This window comes from Lynx rufus, unplaced genomic scaffold (assembly GCF_022079265.1).
Source record: "Lynx rufus isolate CCGP_SWC_20201006 ecotype Redwood Valley unplaced genomic scaffold, mLynRuf1.p SCAF_7, whole genome shotgun sequence".
NCBI classification, from domain to species: Eukaryota; Metazoa; Chordata; class Mammalia; order Carnivora; family Felidae; genus Lynx; species Lynx rufus.
The window spans coordinates 117414745-117434893 of NW_025814889.1; the positions used below are offsets into that span (position 1 = coordinate 117414745).

Consider the following 20149-nt stretch of genomic DNA (forward strand, 5'->3'; position numbering starts at 1 on the left):
TTTTTTTGGACTATGCAATGATGCCATAAAAATGATGCCACCTAAATGACATCTAACCTACAGATATTTCCTAATAATACGCCAAAGGTCAATGTTCAGTAATATTTTTCTCTGTTCTTCCACAAAATTTTTATTGCAAAGGCAGAACTCAGTAAATGAAAAGAAGTTACCTAGAAGGCTCTATCTTTATAATTACGCTAATTATAATTCTTTATTTTAATCAGTAGTGGTTTTCTTAAGCTTTTAAGTAACCTCTACACTCATTGTGGGGCTCCAACTCCTTACCTGGATATCAAGGGTCACAAATCCTACACTGAGACAGCCAGGCACCCCAACTAATTATAATTTTTGTAACAGCTCTTTGTTAGTACCACATTTTAAAATATGTAGTCTTATCCAGCTAGTCAATTGCAGGTAACAAATTACTGGGAAAATATTTCTATTACCTAGCAGTCGGAAAATTAAGTGCAGTTCATCTTCCACAGTTGATCCTGGAAATAGAGGTCTTCCAGAAGCCATTTCAAAGAAAATGCAACCAACACCCCTTTAAAATATATCATAAAAAAAAGAGCAATCAATCCATTTACATATTAAGAAGCACAATTATCTTTTCCTTAAGATTGCCTTTCTGGAGAATTTTGTATTAGCCTGATGGAAAACCTCCTGCACATATTTTTTTCAGTTCCAACTGATTTGTTAACATTTATCTTATTTGTCTCAACTTCCATCTTGCTGTATCCATTGCTTCATGACCCTTAAAATGTCCAACTCTCCTCTGCACGTCCCTTGAAGAATAACACTAACAATAGCTAATAGTGATTGAATGCTTATTATGTCTTAGGTAGCAGACAGCAGAGATAGGGAGAAACAAATGATCAGAGATGGGTTTTTTGTTGTTGTTTTTTATCTGAGACAGATAAAACCATGAGATCATGACCTGAGCCAAAATCAAGAGTCAGGTGCTTACCTGACTGAGCCACCCAGGCACCCCTCATGTGTTAGAACTCTTTAATTGTTGCTTATATTGTGGCTCTTTAAAATAATATCCTCTTATAAGTCAGATATCTATCAGTATGCCCTGTACCAATGGCTATATTCTTTCAAAATTATAAATGGCAATAACATGTGCATATATTTACCACATGTCAATCTGTGTTGAGTACTCTGAGGAACCAAGAAGCACATCAGGCGGCCGGTACCACAGTGTGACGACTTCATTTGAGTAGGTCTTTGTGGGAACTGACTTGGCTCTGGCTAGCCCTTCACGGGGAAAAGAAAACAATGAAGAAATGGCTGTAACAGATTCCCCAGCCCATAGCCTCACCATGACTCCAGTCACAAGGATGTCCAAGATAGCTGCTACTCTGTAGTTTCTTGAAATTTAACAAAATCAGTTTTAAGAATTTTTCTTGAGTGTGAATAGTCTTGGGTCAGCAAATCCTTATGTAATTAATAACAATTCCACAATCAGAGCCTATGCTTGCTTTTATGAATGTGAAGGCATCTGATAATCTGATGGGTTAATCTAAACTTAAGATACTTTTCTTCTATGAATCACGATGCCAAAATTATTTCCGAGCTGAACTTAAAATTAACACAAAACAGGTCAATGACACAGAGATAAACAGTTTTACCTTTTAGGCTTTTGTTACTTTTTTAAACCCAAGTCCAATTTTCATTTGCTATACCAACCTTCGTTTTCTTGGAATAAATTACACTGCTGCTGTGTACCTTAAGTTATATATAAGGACAGTTTTAAGTAAGATGGACCAGGCTGCCTTTGGATATTATTAATTAATGTATTAGATTATTAACTAATGTAAATGTCATTCCTTTCCAATTTAAAGTGGAATTCACTGATTATCGAGAAACAAAGGCAAGAGTTCACAACTTTATCCCTTGAGCCACTGGCACGAGAGTTGTTTTTACTTCTCTAAGCCTCCAAATTCTAATAACTTTAAGAAGCAACTTTAAAAGATAGCTGAAGAAATATAAACTCATTCTAACATATAGTTTATTTCAAATAACTCATTTATGTATAACTTTATATATTCGATTAGAACATTAAATAAGAAAAATGGAATTCAAACAAAAGGAATTCAACACTTTAGTAAACTAGATAAAGTCACTCAAATAAAAGTAGAAATTTTAATAATTAGGCAGCACTCATACTATTTTTGTTTAGTACAACAGCTAAAGGGTGTAACTGGAACAATGTTGACACTATCTTATTTAATTACCAGTCTTATTCTACCAATCCAGCTTTGTAAAGTAAGTTCAACAAATAATTTTCCTACCAACTTTGTAATTAGCAAGATGGGGGCAACTTTCTAATTTCTCTTCCTGATATTCATAGTGGGTTATTTAGGGGCAAAGGACAGGGCTACAAGTTTGTTTATTCTATATCCTGTATGTATAGCATCAAAGCAACTGCAAGTTATAGTTTCCTCAATACCTTACTCTCCTGCTCCTGAGAGAATTCTGAACTGGGGTGCTTGTTCAAATAGTCTCCTGGTTCACAATTAGAATTTCAGTAGTGGCATGAAATGAAATCATCTCTTCCAAACCAAGTTAACTGTGATATGATATAATTATACAAGCCATTTTCTACTACTAATGAAATGTTTGTCTGTATTAGTACATTCTACACCTGAATTTCATCCATCACAGGAAAAGGGATAGAATTTTCATAGAGATCACAAACAATTTACAAAAAAATACTCGGGGTGCCTGGGTGGCTCAGTCAGCTAAGCATCTGACTTTGGCTCAGGTCATGATATCGCCATTCCTGAGTTCAAGCCCTGTGTCAGGCTCTGTGCTGACAGCTCAGAGCCTGGAGCCTGTTTCAGATTCTGTGTCTCCTTTTCATTCTCTGCCCCTCCTCCACTCACACTCTGTCTCTCTCTCAAAAATAATAAACATTAAATAAATTAAAAAAAACAAAAACAAAACAATACTCAAAGTTGTATGACCCTCCTTCACTTGCAGTCCTGAAGGATATTTACTACTTGACCAACAAAAAATAAGTAACTAAAAGCAGAGACAAAATTGACTGTACTACCTCATGGAATAATCAGAATTTCTTACTGACCTGTGAAAAGATGTAATTTACTTGGTCTGCTTTGTTAGAAGCAAGATTTAAAGCACTCTCCCTAAAAAGTAAGTTCTTGATGGCCTTTGCCATTTTTTTTTTTTTTTGCATTTATAATAGCTAAACAGGGTTTCTCTATTACTGCTATTCGTTTTGGGATTAAGGAACAAGGAGCAGTAAATGCACTTTGGCCAAAAAAAGAATGAAAGAGAGAGAAAATAACAATTATAAGGAAAGCAACAACAAAACTGTGCCCGAGACTATATAATCTATGTGAGCATATACGAATAATTTGTAATTTCTTATTTAAACACATGTGACCTACCCATTTCCTTTTTTTTTTTTTTTTAAATTTTTTTTTTCAACGTTTTTTATTTATTTTTGGGACAGAGAGAGACAGAGCATGAATGGGGGAGGGGCAGAGAGAGAGGGAGACGCAGAATCGGAAACAGGCTCCAGGCTCTGAGCCATCAGCCCAGAGCCCGACGCGGGGCTCGAACTCCCGGACCGCGAGATCGTGACCTGGCTGAAGTCGGACGCTCAACCGACTGCGCCACCCAGGCGCCCCCCATTTCCTTTTTAAGGAAGTAAAAACAAATACCAATCTACTTTCAAACAAACAACAAAGTGTTAAATGAGTAAAAGCATAGGAATTTCCTGAACAAACTCACCACTTAGTGAATTTTTAATCTTTTGTTAACAAAGCAATACTTGAGAGACTTAAAATTGTCAAATTTAATGCAATACTCCAAAAGTAAAACTACTATAATCACTTATGAAAAATGATAAATGCTAATTATGAAAACTGCACTGGCTTTTTATTACTTTTTTTTAAAAATTTTTTTAATGTTTATTTTTGAGAGAGAGACAGAGCACAAGCAGGGGAGGGGCAGAGAGAGAGGGACAAGGAATCTGAAGCAGACTCCAGGCTCTGAGCTGTCAGCACAGAGCCTCACATGGGGCTCGAACTCACAAACTGTGAGATCATGACCTGAGCTGAAGTCAGATGCCTAACTGAGCCACCCCTGCACCCTTGCACTGGATTTTTAAAACCAAATTCTATTAGAGTACTGAAACTCTCAAAATGTAGAATATTAAAAAAAAAAAAAATCAAAAATCAAAACAAGAAAGCTATTATACAAAGTTTCTCTAATATAACAAAGTTTACTTCCTAGAAGCATAAAGCGTATGTAATTTCATTAAAACTGATTAGCTAAACAGAGAGAGATAAACAGCTATTATTTAAGCAATAATTAATTAGTTAATAAGCATATAAATAAGTACAAAGTCATGGTGACAGGCATATTAAAGAACCCTTTTTCAGAAGTGGCATTTAAACTCTTTAGTCTCAGGACTCTTTTTATTATAATTTAAAATTATTGAAGACCCAAAGAGCTTTTATTTATATAGATTATATTTATTGATATTTGCCATGTTAGAAAAACTGAGAAAATTTAAAACGTATTCATTTAAAAACACCATTCATTATATATTAAACATGAATTTTTATGAAAAAGATCTTTTTCTACAGGAAAATAAAAATTAGTACAAATGGCCTTGTTTTATATTTTTGTAGTCTATTTTAAATTTTTTAAATGTTTATTTTTGAGACAGAATGTGAGTAGGGAAGGGGCAGAGAGAGAGGGAGACACAGAATCTGAAGTAGGCTCCAGGCTCTGAGCTGTCAGCACAGAACCTGACGCTGGCCTCGAACCCATGAGCTGTGAGATCATGACCTGAGCTGAGGTTGGATGTTTAACCAACTGAGCCACCCAGGAGCCCCTGTAGTCTATTTTAAAAGAAGACTCTTAGATGCTCACATCTGCTTTTATATTCAATCTGTTGTGATATGTTGCTTTGTTTGAAGTATATGAAGAGAACCAGATCTCACACAGAAATGAAGTTGAAAAGAGGAAGAACATTTAAATAGCCTTTCTGAAAACTGCATATTCTTTGATACTGAATCAGATTTAGTTTCTTAAAGATTAGATGGTAACTGAAATCATATTAGTAAACTTCTCATACTCGTTACATTAAAATTCATTGGTCTGTCTTCCACTATAAGTGGATCTTTTTACCCAGGCATGATTCTATAATATCATGTAAGTATTAGTCATCTGGAATATATTGATTCCCTAAGTTATACAGATATTCCAAATATTTACATATTTCTTTAGCATATCAAAAAATATTTCTTAATGTCACCACTGATCTCATCAGCAATAAAGTCTTTAAGTATCAGAAAAATATCAAGCTCAATGTGGCAGGTCCAAATTTCCAACATCTAATTTTTGCTTTAAAACTCAAACCTTCCCATTGGCAAGAAATACGATAGGCTCACTTCATTTCAAAAAAAACACCTGCCAAATACGTAAGTCTGAGTGTCCATACTTTGTCAGTCATTTTTCTCAAGTAAAAATGGTGTTCCTTGAAAAAAAGGGTTAGTTCAGTTTGCATTCAAATAGTCACACAAGCACTATTCCTTGAGATACAGTATTTCCACATACAACAAACATGTTTTATGTATACTTCTCATTTCATCACATAAACTACTACAAAGACATGTAAAGTTGGAGATTTAATAAAGTTAATAAATTTTACTGCTTCATCAAACACCTTTTTACATAGAATTGACACTTTTTTCCTACAAGCGTATACTGGTGAAGAACACAATGACTAGTAAGTACAATCAGGTGCCACTGCCTTGATTTAAACTAAGGCATTAGCAGCTCTACTCCTTACTGCTTGCTTTTAGATTATCACTGCAAATACTGACACAGTGGAAAAGGCAAGTAACAATATGATTTTGATGACAGATACTTTTGGAGATGCCCTGGAAGGGTCTCAAGATGGGTCCACACCTGAGAACCCAGGTCTTTTAGCATTCGTGAACATAACTCACCCACCTAAGTTTTGTCAAATATCTTACTCCGTGGGCTACAGAGAAAATTTCCAAACTCACATAAAAGCAATCACACAGTGTCAACAGTTGTTCTTATCAATTTAACCACCTAGATAGAACTATTTATAAATATCTCATATATTCCATACCAAAATCTGCTAGCTTTAATTCTCCTTTTTCATTAATGAGTAGGTTCTGTGGTTTCAAGTCTCGGTGCAATACCTTTCTTCTGTGGCAATATGCCAAACCACGTAGAATTTGGTACAAAAACAGCTACAGAAACAAATAAACAGAAATTAGTCTTACAAATAATAAGATATACTTTGGTAAGCATGCTGTGGTAAACAAAAAACAGGCTTAGAATAGTCAAAGAAAAAAAACGCATCCTTAAGTACAAAGCCTTTCCTTATGTAGTTTTCTGAATTTTATAATTTATTATACTATTTGAAGCATCTATTTTCCAGTCTGACAATTCTATGAAAATAAATATTAAAAATAAAGTGAAATGAAGCTCTGTCCCCACAGTAATCATCCATTTGTTATAGAAAATGATTTAAAATAAAAAATATATATAAAATATATCCTCATAAGCTTACAGGCCTACTAAGCCTTATAGGTTGATTATGATATTCTGGCAAAACAACTAACCAACCTCTACCCATCCACCAAAAATACCTGATCTGGGACAGTGTCTTTAAAATAAGGCAATGGAATTGGTGGTTTTATAAAAATTCTGAGGTGTCAGAGAGAATGGTGCTGCATAGCCCTGGCAAATTACGTGCTATAAAAATAACCTAAACCAGCTTCTATCACCCATCCTCTGGGTACTTTACTTTCTGCACCTCCTACTCAGCCTTCAAAATCTGCTATGATTCAGAAAAGGGAATTAGCACAGTAGAGCTCTGAATGATTGTCTGAAAAAAGCAATTCCTAGATTTTGGTGGAAAAAAGGATGTGGAACACAGAAGGTCTTCAATTCTCTGGAGTTGACAAAGAAGAGTCTCAAGTTCAGAGGATCTAAGAATATACCCTTGGTTTACTTGTAGGTAGAAAACACAGCATTAGAACATCAAGAATAAGTCAGTGCAGGAGGGGAAAAACAGCCCAAAGAAATTCCAAGCAGCAGTCTCCACACACTACATATTTATGTTTTGAAAACTCTAAAATTATGATTTCTATATATTCCTGTTACTTTCTATGTTTGGAAAATCTAAGGGCTATTTAAACAAAACTTAAAATGACACACTAAAGCATACCTTTACATTGTGCATACTCATGATGTTTCCACAGTCATCCATGTACTGTTTTAGATCTTTATCCTAAAAAAATATAGTGCTTTACTATGTGACACATACTTCCCAGAAGGCATGAATGATTTACTTAATAGTATTTAATTTTTAAAAGTGTTTTTTTTTTTGAGTAAAGATATTGAATGTACAACACATAATTTAATTAAATACTGATAATTAAACAATAATGCCCTGGAACTGTTAAAACACTCAATTTCCTATGTTTTATTACAGCAAAAGTAAATACTGAATTTTTGTTAGATGCTTACCAGATATTCAAATACCAGAGTCAAAGATTTATCTGTGTGAACAATGTCATGTAAGGTTACTATATTTGCATGTTTTAGATCCTTTAATAGTGAAACTGGAAAACAGAAAAGAAAGTCAATTATTCAGTCTGCAGTAGCCAGACTATAAAAACCTGAAGTACAACACATGAACTGATTGAGTTTAAGATTCTCTTAAGTGTAAAACAATAATTCACCAAGAGGACCTGTAGTACAAATTTTAATAGAATTCAGTTTTTTCTTTTCTTTTATGGTTTTGAGTGTGATATTTTTAATATTTAAAATTGTCCTCCATATTACAATAATATTCTCCATAACTGTTTTTTTCTCAAATACTAACTTACTGAGACGTCTAAGATCTAGATATAGTTGAAGGTACCAGTTGTTTTCCTTCCAAATTGCTAATCGGTTTCTTCAAGCCATTTTCTGGATTATCTTTTTAAAGATACAGAACTTTTTTTACTTTTAAATTTTTTTTTTTTCAACGTTTATTTATTTTTGGGACAGAGAGAGACAGAGCATGAACGGGCGAGGGGCAGAGAGAGAGGGAGACACAGAATCGGAAACAGGCTCCAGGCTCTGAGCCATCAGCCCAGAGCCCGACGCGGGGCTCGAACTCACGGACCGCGAGATCGTGACCTGGCTGAAGTCGGACGCTTAACCGACTGCGCCACCCAGGCGCCCCAACTTTTTTTTCTTTTAATGTTTATTTATATATAGAGAGAGAGCATGAGAGCAAGACCATGCACACGAGCAGGGGAGGGGCAGAGAGAATCCCAAGCAGGCTCCATGCTGTCAGTGCAGAGCCGAACGCAGGGTTCGACCTCACAAACCATGACATCGTGACCCGACCTGAAACCAAGAGTTGGAAGCTTAACCGACCCACCCAGGCCCCCCTAGATAATTAACCTTTTTTAAAAAAATGGTATCATACTATTTACATTCGGTATATACTAATTTATAGTTGCTTTTTCCCATAGATAGTATATAACATTTCCCAATGTCAAATATTTATCTACGACCATAATTTTAATGACTTCATAGTATTTCACCATAAGCTATACAATAATATAATTATGTTAAATAATTTGCCTTTATTAAATATCAGCTTTTTTAAGGTCTAAATATATCTCCCAGTCATCTACTATTTCTATATCTGAGCTCTTTTTACTTATAAAAAATGAACTCTTAGTATGCAGCTTTGGTTTTAAACCTATATAAATTCTATGTAAACTCCCTTATACATTTTGTTCACAAAGATCAAATTTTACCTTCTCTTATAGCTGTGCAGGGTGCACCTTCTTCATGTTCCAACCGGATCTCTTTTAACGCCACCAAATTCTCTGTCAATTTACTTCTTCCTTTATATACTGTTGCATATGTACCCTATAAAATACATTTTGGAAAGACACATCAAAATATCATAAGAGTCTATCTATAGAATCTATACAATAAAGAGACCTAATTAAATTCCTAATTTGTAAGCATATGTTAAAGTCCATTTTGTAGGGAAAACTCTACAATGATTAGTATTGGTTGTTTTTTTTATAGCTAAGAGGACTTTCACTACTATCTGCAGAGCCTCCATATTCTTACAACCCTATGGAGTGCCTCAAAATATGAAAACATACGGAGAATATTTAATTTACTTTTTGTACTTTGTATAGATTAACAACTGGATCAGTAGCTTCAGAATCCAAGGCACTCTATGTGTAATGGTATGTGGACTGGAGGCAATTAACTGAGCATATTAACTGAAAACTGAAAATGTACTAACACATTGTTAAATTAGAAAAATTTTATTGGTTCTCAGACTTACCAGAATTTTTATACATTCACTCTCCCTTAAAGAACAAATATATTCTATGGATTTCTTCTATCATAGCCCTCAAACTCTCTTAAGGCTTCCTGATTAGCTAATTCCATTATTTCTGGCTTGCCCTTTCTCACCCTGGGAGGAAGACCACTTCAAACTTAGTCAATACTAGTACCAAGTTCAAGAAAATCAAAGTCTTATTAGCCCCAAATTTCCTTAACCTTCAATGACATGTGTCTTCATCTTTAGAGATAATATTTTGATTCTTCGCAGGTCTGAACTCATGCAATTTTCCCACATCACAGTTCAGACAGCAGACTGCTAACAAATAGATGCCTATTTTGTTACCAAGAGAGCACAACATCTTATGCTGCAATAAAAAATTACAAGCTATAAAAAATACTCATTTCCTCTCAAACTGATGGCATAATTTCAAGAATGGAAGGTTTTTTTCCTTCTAACATTCTGTTGCCTTTTCAGTACAACATATAATCTTTTAGACATCGGTGCTTACATCTTTTTTTTCTAGGTTGGTAAAAACTGTGGACTAATTGTGGAGTTTAGATAATGAACATGTCTTATATTTTTGAGATAAGTATGTACTTACCTCTCCAAGTTTTTCCAATTTGATATAGGTTTCCATTTTTCCAAACCCAATTTCTGACTGAAAGCAAACAATTATAAATTTAGTATTCCTGAAATTTCAATTCATTTCTTCCTCAGTATCTTTTTTAAATGTTATTCTTTTTTTTGAGGTGCACTTTATTTTTATTTCTATTTTTTAAGGTAAGCTCCACGCCCAACATGGGGCTTCAACTCATGACCCCAAGATCAAGAGTCACATGCTCTACCACTGAAACAACCAGGCGCCCCCTTCCTCAATTTCTGAAACTTTCCTGCTTTAAAGAGTGTCTTAAAATAGAAAAATCTGACTATAAGTAAATTGTTGAACATCTGTCAAGTTTTAAAATATACCCGATGTTGGAATATTCAAAGGTTCAAAAACATCAAAGTTCACAATTAAAACTGCCAAACCATCTTTTTATATAGATGGTTAACATTCTGCTATAAAAAGTTTTGTTTTATTTTAAGACCCTGAGATTTTAAGATACCACAGGCATTTTAAGATACTAAGATTTTTATAAAAGACAACTACATGATTTTTTTTTTAAACAAAATTGCAAAGTAAGTAATTTTCTGACACATTTTCATTCATCAATCTTCAAGTTCCCTAGGAAGGCCTGCAAACAAAATTCTATTTGTTTCAGGTTTTCTAACCAAATGTAATGAAAAAGGCAAACTGCAAGTCACACTCCGTTATAGATCAGGAAACTAATCCAGAAGCAGTTAAGTCTAAATCTGACACCCTGCACTACATCAAAAGTCTTTAAAAGTGAGTTCTTTTAAACCATTGCTTTTAAACCCTGAACTTGTTTGCCTCACTTTTGTACGGAGTCAATAAATGAGGTAGATGGAATACACCCAAATATGTAAAGGAAACTAAATATTTAAAAACTAAAAACAAAACAAAACAAAATAAAAGATTTAAGAAAAAAGGAAAAATATACACAGATGAAAACTTAGGGATTGACAGAGCAAAAACAGAAAAAGTTAACAAGAGAGAATAAGAATTTTCTTAAAATTGCTTTCTAGTACCCCTTCTAGTTAGTGAAAAAGGCAATAATCTAAAGGTTTGCTTCTCACCTAGAATGGTGTTAATGCCCTTAAATGAGTAGCCAGTGAAAGGAAATATTTAGTCCAATTCTGGAGGTTCAAATATGCAATTTCTCCAGAGGTGCTGAATAAAGCAAAAATGATACTTGATGGTCTGACTTAACATCACTTACCATTCTGAACAGTAGGGGTAAACTGCCCAAAGCTGAAAGGCCAAAAATAGCAAGAGGTCCCTCAAAGAGATTTTTATCTTCTTAAAAAATTTTATTGTTTTTAAAACAATAAACATTAACACTGATTTTGTCCTTTTGTTATGATTTATATAAAGTTAAAAGACTAGAAAAACTTTATGTCCAAAGTACTTAATTCAATTTTGCTAAACTAATTAAAACTTTGGTCACAGGTGGTATTAGTGGATGACTGCAAAACTTCTTTTTGCACTCTTTAAGACTTTTTATGTGGTATTTTCAAAATATTTTAGTTAAAAAATGAGATTCTGGAACCATCATACACCATCCATGCCTGTATTGTCTTCCATATGACTCAGAGATATTAAGTCCTTGCTTCCTATTATCAATAACTTGCAGAATAAAACAGTAAAACTGTAACACTTTCTGAATACAAATACAGTTTTTAGCTTTAATAGGGAGAATGTGGCAAAGAGCCCACTACCTGGTACATGTGAACCTGATCCTGAATACTCTTTTAGCATATGTTATGTTTTATTTATAGCCTATTTAAGATATGATCTTAACACCTCTGAAAAAATGCTAACTGCCAGCATCACATAAACTATGGTGGAATGTATTTATTTTCTTACACCTACCTCTAGAATTCATTAAACTCACAAATAGGAACTACTGCACTTTTGCCATGAATTTTAAGTCTTGTGTCATATCTTTAACAAAGGGGAAAAAACCATATTGATGATAAATGGAAAACAGCAAAAACAAAACAATGAATGTCTCTGAGAAAAATAAAAATACCATCTATAATAATGAGAACCACAAAGAAAAATATGACTGCAAGGCAGAAAGTTTTTCTTATTAGGAGTTGGGAAATTTTTTAATTCATTCTTTTATATTAAAATACTAGCATTCTCTAAAAACATCAGATATACAATGGTCCAGTGGCTATGACAAAAATGTGGACATTTGCTTTAAAAATTATATAAGTGGACTACAAATTCAAGACTATAAAAATAAAAATGTTACTGAGATTACTATATCCTATAAAGTATATAAGAAATAAACTAAGAGATGATCAAATGTTAATAATAGCAAAGTCATTTGTCAGAGAATGACATTCAGTGAGATCATTAACATATGCTGAAAGTCTACTTTTTAAAAAGGAGGTAAATACTAGACTATAATTATGCTATGAAGTTGAATTTAAATTTGAATAATCAATCTATAAGATAAAGAGCATTACTGAATTTCATCATGCAGGCTGGCAGAGAATTCAGACAAAAGGCACAGTTACACTAGTGAATTATATGCCGGAGTAAAGTGTTTTTACCTCATTGCCCATTTTAATAATTTCCAACCCAGGCTTTACTAATTACATTTAAATATTAGTTACTGAATCTTTAAATGGAATTTTTAGAAAATTTTGCTTGCATTTTTATCTGCTGAACATGACAAGATTAACAATAGATATAATGACTAGCTTGTTGACATGCTCTCCTACAGAAATTATTCAGAGGACAAAGGACAAAGCTCATTTATTCAACATTTACCAAGTACAATGCTAGGTACTGGGGATATAGTGAAGACGACAGAAATTATTCCTGCTTTCATGAGTTCACAATCTAGACTGAGTTCCATCATTAGATTATTTTCCAAGTTTTGTAAAGAAAAAAAAATAGCTAAAGAAATGGAACAGTAAGTTTCATATTTTAATAACATATAAAAACCTCCTTAATTCTACTTTCCAAACAAATAAAGATATTTTTTTCTGTTACTTCATTGTTTCAAAGGAATACCTGGCTTTTTGGCAGCCCCAAATTCCTGTTCAGATGACTCTTAAAGCATAAGCACATGAAAAAATTTTTTAAATCCAAGATGAACTATAAGTTGCAAAAGCCTTCCTATAATTCACTGTAACCTGGAAGTGGTATTTGAGCATTATGGGAAATTTCTGGATTACTCTGGGTCTGCCAACATAATCACTGTATCACAGTTGTAAAGATGTCTTTTTTTCTTCAATTTCAATTTTTAATTTGAATTTAGTTAATTAATATTGATTTCAGGTGTAGAATTCAGTGACTCATCACTTACATATAACACCTAGTACTCATTACAAGTGCTGTCCTTAAGATGTCTTAACATGCTAGCAATATAGTCTGAACTTAAAAACAAGTGAAGTATATGCAAAAGTTTTATAGATGTCAACCTAAAAGTGAACATTATATAAGAAACACTGGGGACAAAGGGAGATTTTTTCAAACACCCATTTCCTTCCTTGTAACAATTATGGAGTTGATGTTACTGATAGAAATATGGGGGGCAGAAAAGGGATTGTGAACCTCTATTCTATTTGGTAGTTTTCTTACAAAAATTGCTGTTACCATCAGTATGGATAGTATCTTAATTGTGTATAAGTTAAATTTTGAGTGGATTTTGAGCCTAACTTTCACACTCCATAATATACTTATTATTTCTGAGAGACATCAGGACTTGATACCCTATTTCCTCACCTATTATTAGAAATAAAAAAGAAAGGACTACGTAAGCTACATATTACTAAAGCCATGAATGAGGAATCCAACTCATTGTTAGGCACAAGCAGATTCTGTAAATGTGTAAAACCTACAATTTCAATACAATGAGGCAAATTTTCATATACAGACTTTCAATCTACTAAAACTGCACATAACAGTCTCACAAATTTCCACTGGGCATGCCATCATTCTAAGTACATCAATGCTCTAATGCATCATGACTATTGGCATATGGGATTTCCACTAATCTAATGTTTAACAAAATATGTTGAGTTAGAACATCCATTTCTAATCAACCATAAATGAGTATTAAGTAACACTTCACCAATCCAATAACCAATACCCTTAATATGAGATATGACAACTAAATGTAATGTGGTATCCTAGATAGGAAACGGGAACAAAGAAAGGACATTAGCTGAAAACTGGGGAAATATGAAAAAAGTGTGGAGTTAATAGTAATGTACCAAATGTTGGTTTCCTTGGTTGTGACAAACACACTACAGTAATGTAAAATGTTAATAATAGTGGTAACTAGGTATGTGGTATATGGGAACTCTTTAGATTACCTTTTAAATTTTTCTATAAGTCTAAAACCACTCTACAATAAAAATAGAAAGAATTCAGTTAAGAGAGGGAGACTGAATATATGTGTGTATAGAGATGATAATTTTATTTTTTTGAGAAAGAGAGGATGAGCAGTGGGGAGGGCAGGGAGAGAGAGATAGGGAGAGAGGGAGGGAGAGAGGGAGGGAGAGAGGGAGGGAGACAAAGAGAGAGAGACAAAGAGAGAGAGAGAGAGACAGAGAGAGAGAGAGACAGAGAGAGAGAGAGACAGAGAGAGGGAGATTGAGAAAAAATATCAAGCCGACTCCATGCTCCACACAGAGCCCGACACAGGGCTCAATCTCACAACCCTTGGGATCATGACCTGAGCCAAAATCAATAGTCATATATATGCTCAACCAAGTGAGCCACCCAGGGGCCTCAGCAATTACAAATATTTTAAAGCATCCCGAGCAGATGAGATAGGAAGGAAAACTCCTCTATATTAAAAGAAGGAAAGAATAGAATGAGTAGAGGTGCAGACAGATTTGCACACTTGTTATTCAAAAAATGAGGAGGTTTCTGATAAACAGCTTCTCTCTTCTTTGAAATCATCTGCGTAGAGTGACAGGGGAAGAGTAAACCAGAGAAAGGCAGTATAGAGCAGCCAAGCAATACTGAGGGTTCATTTGAGACTGATGATCATGAATTTAAAGAAGAACCAATTAGCCCTATTGTATGTCTTTCTTCAGAAAGGAATTGTGATTTGCTCCTTAATTCCTACTCAAACAAGGATTTATGTTATTTTTACTACTCTATTTGTTATACATTGCTATTGAATATGAGAAAGTTTTATACTTTTAGAAAGATAAGGTTAAAATTTTATATTTTATCTTGAAAATATATTTTTTAATGAGTATATTATCCATGAAAACATGAGCTCTAACACATGTGAAGAATAGCTTCTTTTCCCATCTCCTTTCCATCCATTCCCTAACCCTTCCCTTTCATACATAAACCTAGGGTACTGAAGAATAATTTTCTAATATACTTCAAAATAAATCATGCTTTAGCAAAGTAGATGAATAATGAAAAGGCTGCATTAGTAGAAACCAAATAGAGCTGGCATGATTTACTGAAATCTATAAGCCATTTTAGATAAAAAACCAAGGAAGATGAGTAGGAACACTCAACCATAATAAAAATTCCATCACTTAACATTCATTAGAGGGCACTGTTTTCTTTAATTTCACGTATACTGAAAAAAGATAGCTCTTAAAGAATAGCTTTAAGAATTATGTTGTGATTAGATCATATCTTTAGTCTAAATGTGAATATTCAATAACTCCAAAATGTATCCTAAGTACTAATCTTTGATAAAAATTGATAGCCAAAGAATATTTTCAACTAGGCAACCAAATGGCAAAGGTATTTAAATAAAAACGTCTTAGGCAGTGATACAAAACTATGATCATAAACCTATACCAAAATCAAGTTGGCACTATACTTTTATTATGCATCGATGAATGAATGTCAAATAACAATACGTTCATATTATATATAGTCTAATTTTATTCTTTAGAATATGTAACCAAAAGAGAAATTTTTGGTGTATAAAAAAAATTCCATGATATAAAATATAAAAAGGAGAACTGCTAGTACCTAAGGAATCTTCAACTGCCCCTTCTTCAAACACAAAGTTCAACTGAGTACCAGAGCTCCTATTTTCTCTCTCTACGTGGTCCCTAGGATCTGGGTTCTATTTCCCATTTCCACAGGACTGCCACATCATCCCTAATTTTGAATAAATTCCTAATTCATCATCCTGCCTCTAGTCTTTCTCTCCTTCCACTTCGTTTACACTTTTCCTGAAGCCACTTTAAGAAACAAAAATGTGATCATGTCAGCCCTTATTTAAATCACTACCACTGAGGTCCATCACATGAGATGAATGAAGTTCAGACTCCTTATCTGGCCTGATAGCCAAAGCTTTTTACAGTCTGGATTTATCCTATCCTTTCAAGCCCTATTCTTTAATATTATTCCACATATACCCTTCATATTAGTTATAACTTCCCAACATACCTACATTCATATTTGTGGGTTTTAGTACATCAAGTTTCCTCTGCTTAAAACACCCTTCTACCGGGGTGCTTGGGTGGCCCAGTCTGTTAAGCATCCGATTCTTGATTTTAGCTCAGGTCATGATCTCACACATACTACATGAAATCGAGCCCTGCATCAGGCTCTGCACTGATGGTGCAGAGCCTGCTTGGGGTTCTCTCTCTCTCTGACCCTCCCCCCGCCTCACTGTCTTTTTTTTCAAAATAAACAAACAACCCCCCCCCAAAAAAAACAAAAATATCCTTCTACCAACCAAGTCAAGCTGACAAATTCCTACCCATCCTTTTGAAGCCGCTCAAGTATGATCTCCTTTTAAGCCTATAAAATGCAAAGTCATTTTACTATCTCTTCTTTTTATCCCACAGCACTTTATACATACCTCTACTATAGGACTATAACTATTCAAAAGAGGTCCTTACATATACAATCACCTAAACTGTGTCAAAGGTGACACTGCAACAGGGAAAGCTGAACTGTCAATGAGCAGTGGCTATTGCAAGGGTCAACTGCTACATCCTGGAAGATATTTGCAAGACATATAACTCATAAAGGTTCTTGATAAAGAATGTCTAAAGAATTTATATAAATCAATTTTTAAAAAGGCAGAAAACCCAAAAGAAAGGAGACAACAGACTTCAGCAGTCAAATCACAAAGGAAGGCATATATCATGTATAAATGGCCAATAAACATTAAAAAGGTGTTCAGCTTAGTCATCAGAGAAATGCAAAATAAAATCACAAGAGGGTAACACTACCCAATGACCAGAAAAGTAAACATTTTATTAAAAAGAGTATCAAAACTTGGCTAAAGTGAACAAACAAAACTATCAAATACTGATGGGAGTGTAAATTGGTACAAACACTTTGGGAAAGCCTTTTGACAGTATTTAGGAAAGCTGAAGGGGTGCCTGGGTGGCTCAGTCAGTTGAGCATCCGACTCTTGATTTCAGCTTGGGTTGTGACCTTATAAGGTTTGTGGGATCGAGCCCTGCGTCAGGCTCCACACTGTCCGTGCAGAGCCTGCTTGGGATTCTCCCTCTCCCCCCACCCCCTCTCTGCCCTCCCTTGCTTGTGTTCTCTCTCAAAAATAAGTAAACTTAACAAAAAAATAGCTAAACATATGCATACAATCAGTTCCAAAAGTTCCACTCCTAAGTATGTACCCAACAGAATGACTACATGTATTAACCAAAATACAGGTACAAGAGTGATAACAGAACCACTATTTGGTAATAACCTAGAACTAAAAAACAACCCAAATGTTTAAATGTCTATCAACAGGAAACTAGATAAAGTATAGTATACAATGGAATGCCGTGAAACAAAAAGAACAAATGAACTATGCACACAAACTAGATAAATACACGAGAACATTGAGCAAAAGAGCCCAATCAAAAAACAAATAAATACTGTATACTTCCATGTGGATTGTAAAATATACGTAAACTTGCATACATTTTTATACATTTGTATAAAACGTAATTTAATATGAATAACCAGAACTAAAAGCATTTTAAAAGTAAGAATGTGTACATAAATGAGGATTTAAAAAAAGTCTTTCGAGATATTAAAACATACTATGAGCATAATATGGGGAAACATGGGTAAACCTAATCTTTGGCATTAGAAGGCAGGGATGTGGCTACAGTTGAGGAAGTAGGAGTAGAAAGTGAACAGAGAAGTGGCAGGATAGGGTTTCTGTGATTTTTGGAATTTTATTGATCTAGGTACTGGTTACATAGGTATGTTAACTTTGCAAAATACATTGAGCTATATAATTATGGTTTATGTACTTTTCTGTATATCTAGTATATATTAATATATATTTCTATAATACATATTCTGTACATCTAGCATATATCAAAAAAATTTCTAAAAATAAAACAGAATATAGCTTAAATTGTATTCCAATATGCATCTTTAAACCCTTAAAGAATTGGAAAAAGATAAAATCCAAAAGGCAATGTAATAAAATTTAGTTATTCAAAAAGCAATATAAAAATTAATATAAAGTGTTTACACCAAGAAAATCAAACAAGGAGACTGGATGGTATAGGTATAGGAGACTGAAAACTTACTAAAGAAGCTCTACGAGACCTTCGGCTCATTGGTTGATCAAATGGTGGACTGTTTATCTGCAACTTTTCAAGATACCCATCAGGTATTCTGATATCTGCAGGCAATGATAACCGTTTATTTAAATCCTTTAAAAAGAAAAAAAAGGGAAAAAAGGTATTTGTAATCACAAATAGAAGAGACAAGGGCATTTTACTTTTGAATTCATAGGCTCTACTGTACTGTTTATTAATAAGTAATTGTCAAGTTTTATTATAGTTTCAAAGTTACCCATGTTGATTATATATAATATCTGAATGCAAATATATTTACTGTAAGCAGAAGTATACAACAGAGTTCTACAGAAATGGTACTCTGCAACTCCGTTATTTCTGAGTCCTTTTGTTGGTATATTTCACATGGAATTTTCTTAGACATGATTTGTACTTTGTAGGAAGAGGAAAAGACTACCACAAAATGTGACTGGTTTAAGTAACAACCAAGTAGATAACGTTTTGTGCACAAGCACAGCGAGACAACTGAAATCTTTTATTAATGCTATATCAATGGAAATAAATAAAAAGAAAAATCCCAAATAAACAACTTAACTTTATATACCTAAAGAAGCTAGAAAAAGAAAAACAATGTCCAAACCTAGTAGAAGGCAGGAAATAATAAAGATTAGAGTAGCAATATATATATATATATATATACATATATATGTAAAACTCACCACAGTTAGGTGGGATAAAGGGTGGGTTTTAAAAAAAGGCACTTCTGGGGCGCCTGGGTGGCGCAGTCGGTTAAGCGTCCGACTTCAGCCAGGTCACGATCTCACGGTCCGTGAGTTCAAGCCCCGCGTCAGGCTCTGGGCTGATGGCTCAGAGCCTGGAGCCTGTTTCTGATTCTGTGTCTCCCTATCTCTCTGCCCCTCCCCCGTTCATGCTCTGTCTCTCTCTGTCCCAAAAATAAATAAAAACGTTAAAAAAAAAATTAAAAAAAAAAAGGCACTTCTATTCCTTTTTTGTTGTTGTTAATTTTTTGATGTTTATTTTTTATTTCTGAGAGAGACAGAGCTTGAGTGGGTGAGGAGCAGAGAGAGAGGAGACACAGAATCTGAAGCAGGCTCCAGCTGTCAGCACAGAGCCCGACACAGGGCTTTAACCCATGAACCGTGAGATCATGACCTGAGCCAAAGTTGGACACTTAACAGACTGAGCCACCCAGGCACCATCTATTCCATTTAATTACAAAATGTGAACTGAGAAATCAAAAGGGAATCTTTCCTATGTTATCATACCAAAAAACATAAATCCTATAAAAAATAAATCCCTGGGGTGCCTGGGTGGCTCAGCCAGTTAAGTGTCCAACTTCAGCTCAGGTCATGATCTCACAGCTCTTGAGTCCAAGCCCTGCATCGGCTCTCCACTCTCAGCACAGAGCCCACTGCTCTGTCTCCCTCTCTCTCTGCCCCTCCCCTGCTCTCTCTCAATAATAAACAAACATGTAAAAAAAATCTCTACTATTCATGATAGTAACCAAACCAAAAAACAAAAGTGAGATGTATAAGAACTATGTAAATATTTACTGAGAGATATCAAGTATTGAAATATATACCATGTTACCAAACGGTAATACTAAAT

General features: G+C 34.3%; 1 protein-coding gene across 6 annotated transcripts in view; it reads right to left on the reverse strand.

The window, feature by feature from the left end:
- CDK17 (cyclin dependent kinase 17) overlaps positions 1-20149 on the reverse strand; it is a 110914-nt gene that overhangs the window by 7702 nt on the left and 83063 nt on the right. For all 6 annotated transcript variants that reach the window (XM_047067259.1, XM_047067260.1, XM_047067254.1 and 3 more), the window contains 8 exons: positions 18530-18655; positions 9993-10049; positions 8841-8955; positions 7552-7646; positions 7250-7312; positions 6143-6266; positions 1140-1260; positions 447-544 (listed from right to left, as the gene is read on the reverse strand). In XM_047067259.1, coding sequence (XP_046923215.1) covers positions 447-544; positions 1140-1260; positions 6143-6266; positions 7250-7312; positions 7552-7646; positions 8841-8955; positions 9993-10049; positions 18530-18655 — 799 coding nt within the window. The remainder of the gene's footprint in view (positions 1-446; positions 545-1139; positions 1261-6142; positions 6267-7249; positions 7313-7551; positions 7647-8840; positions 8956-9992; positions 10050-18529; positions 18656-20149) is intronic.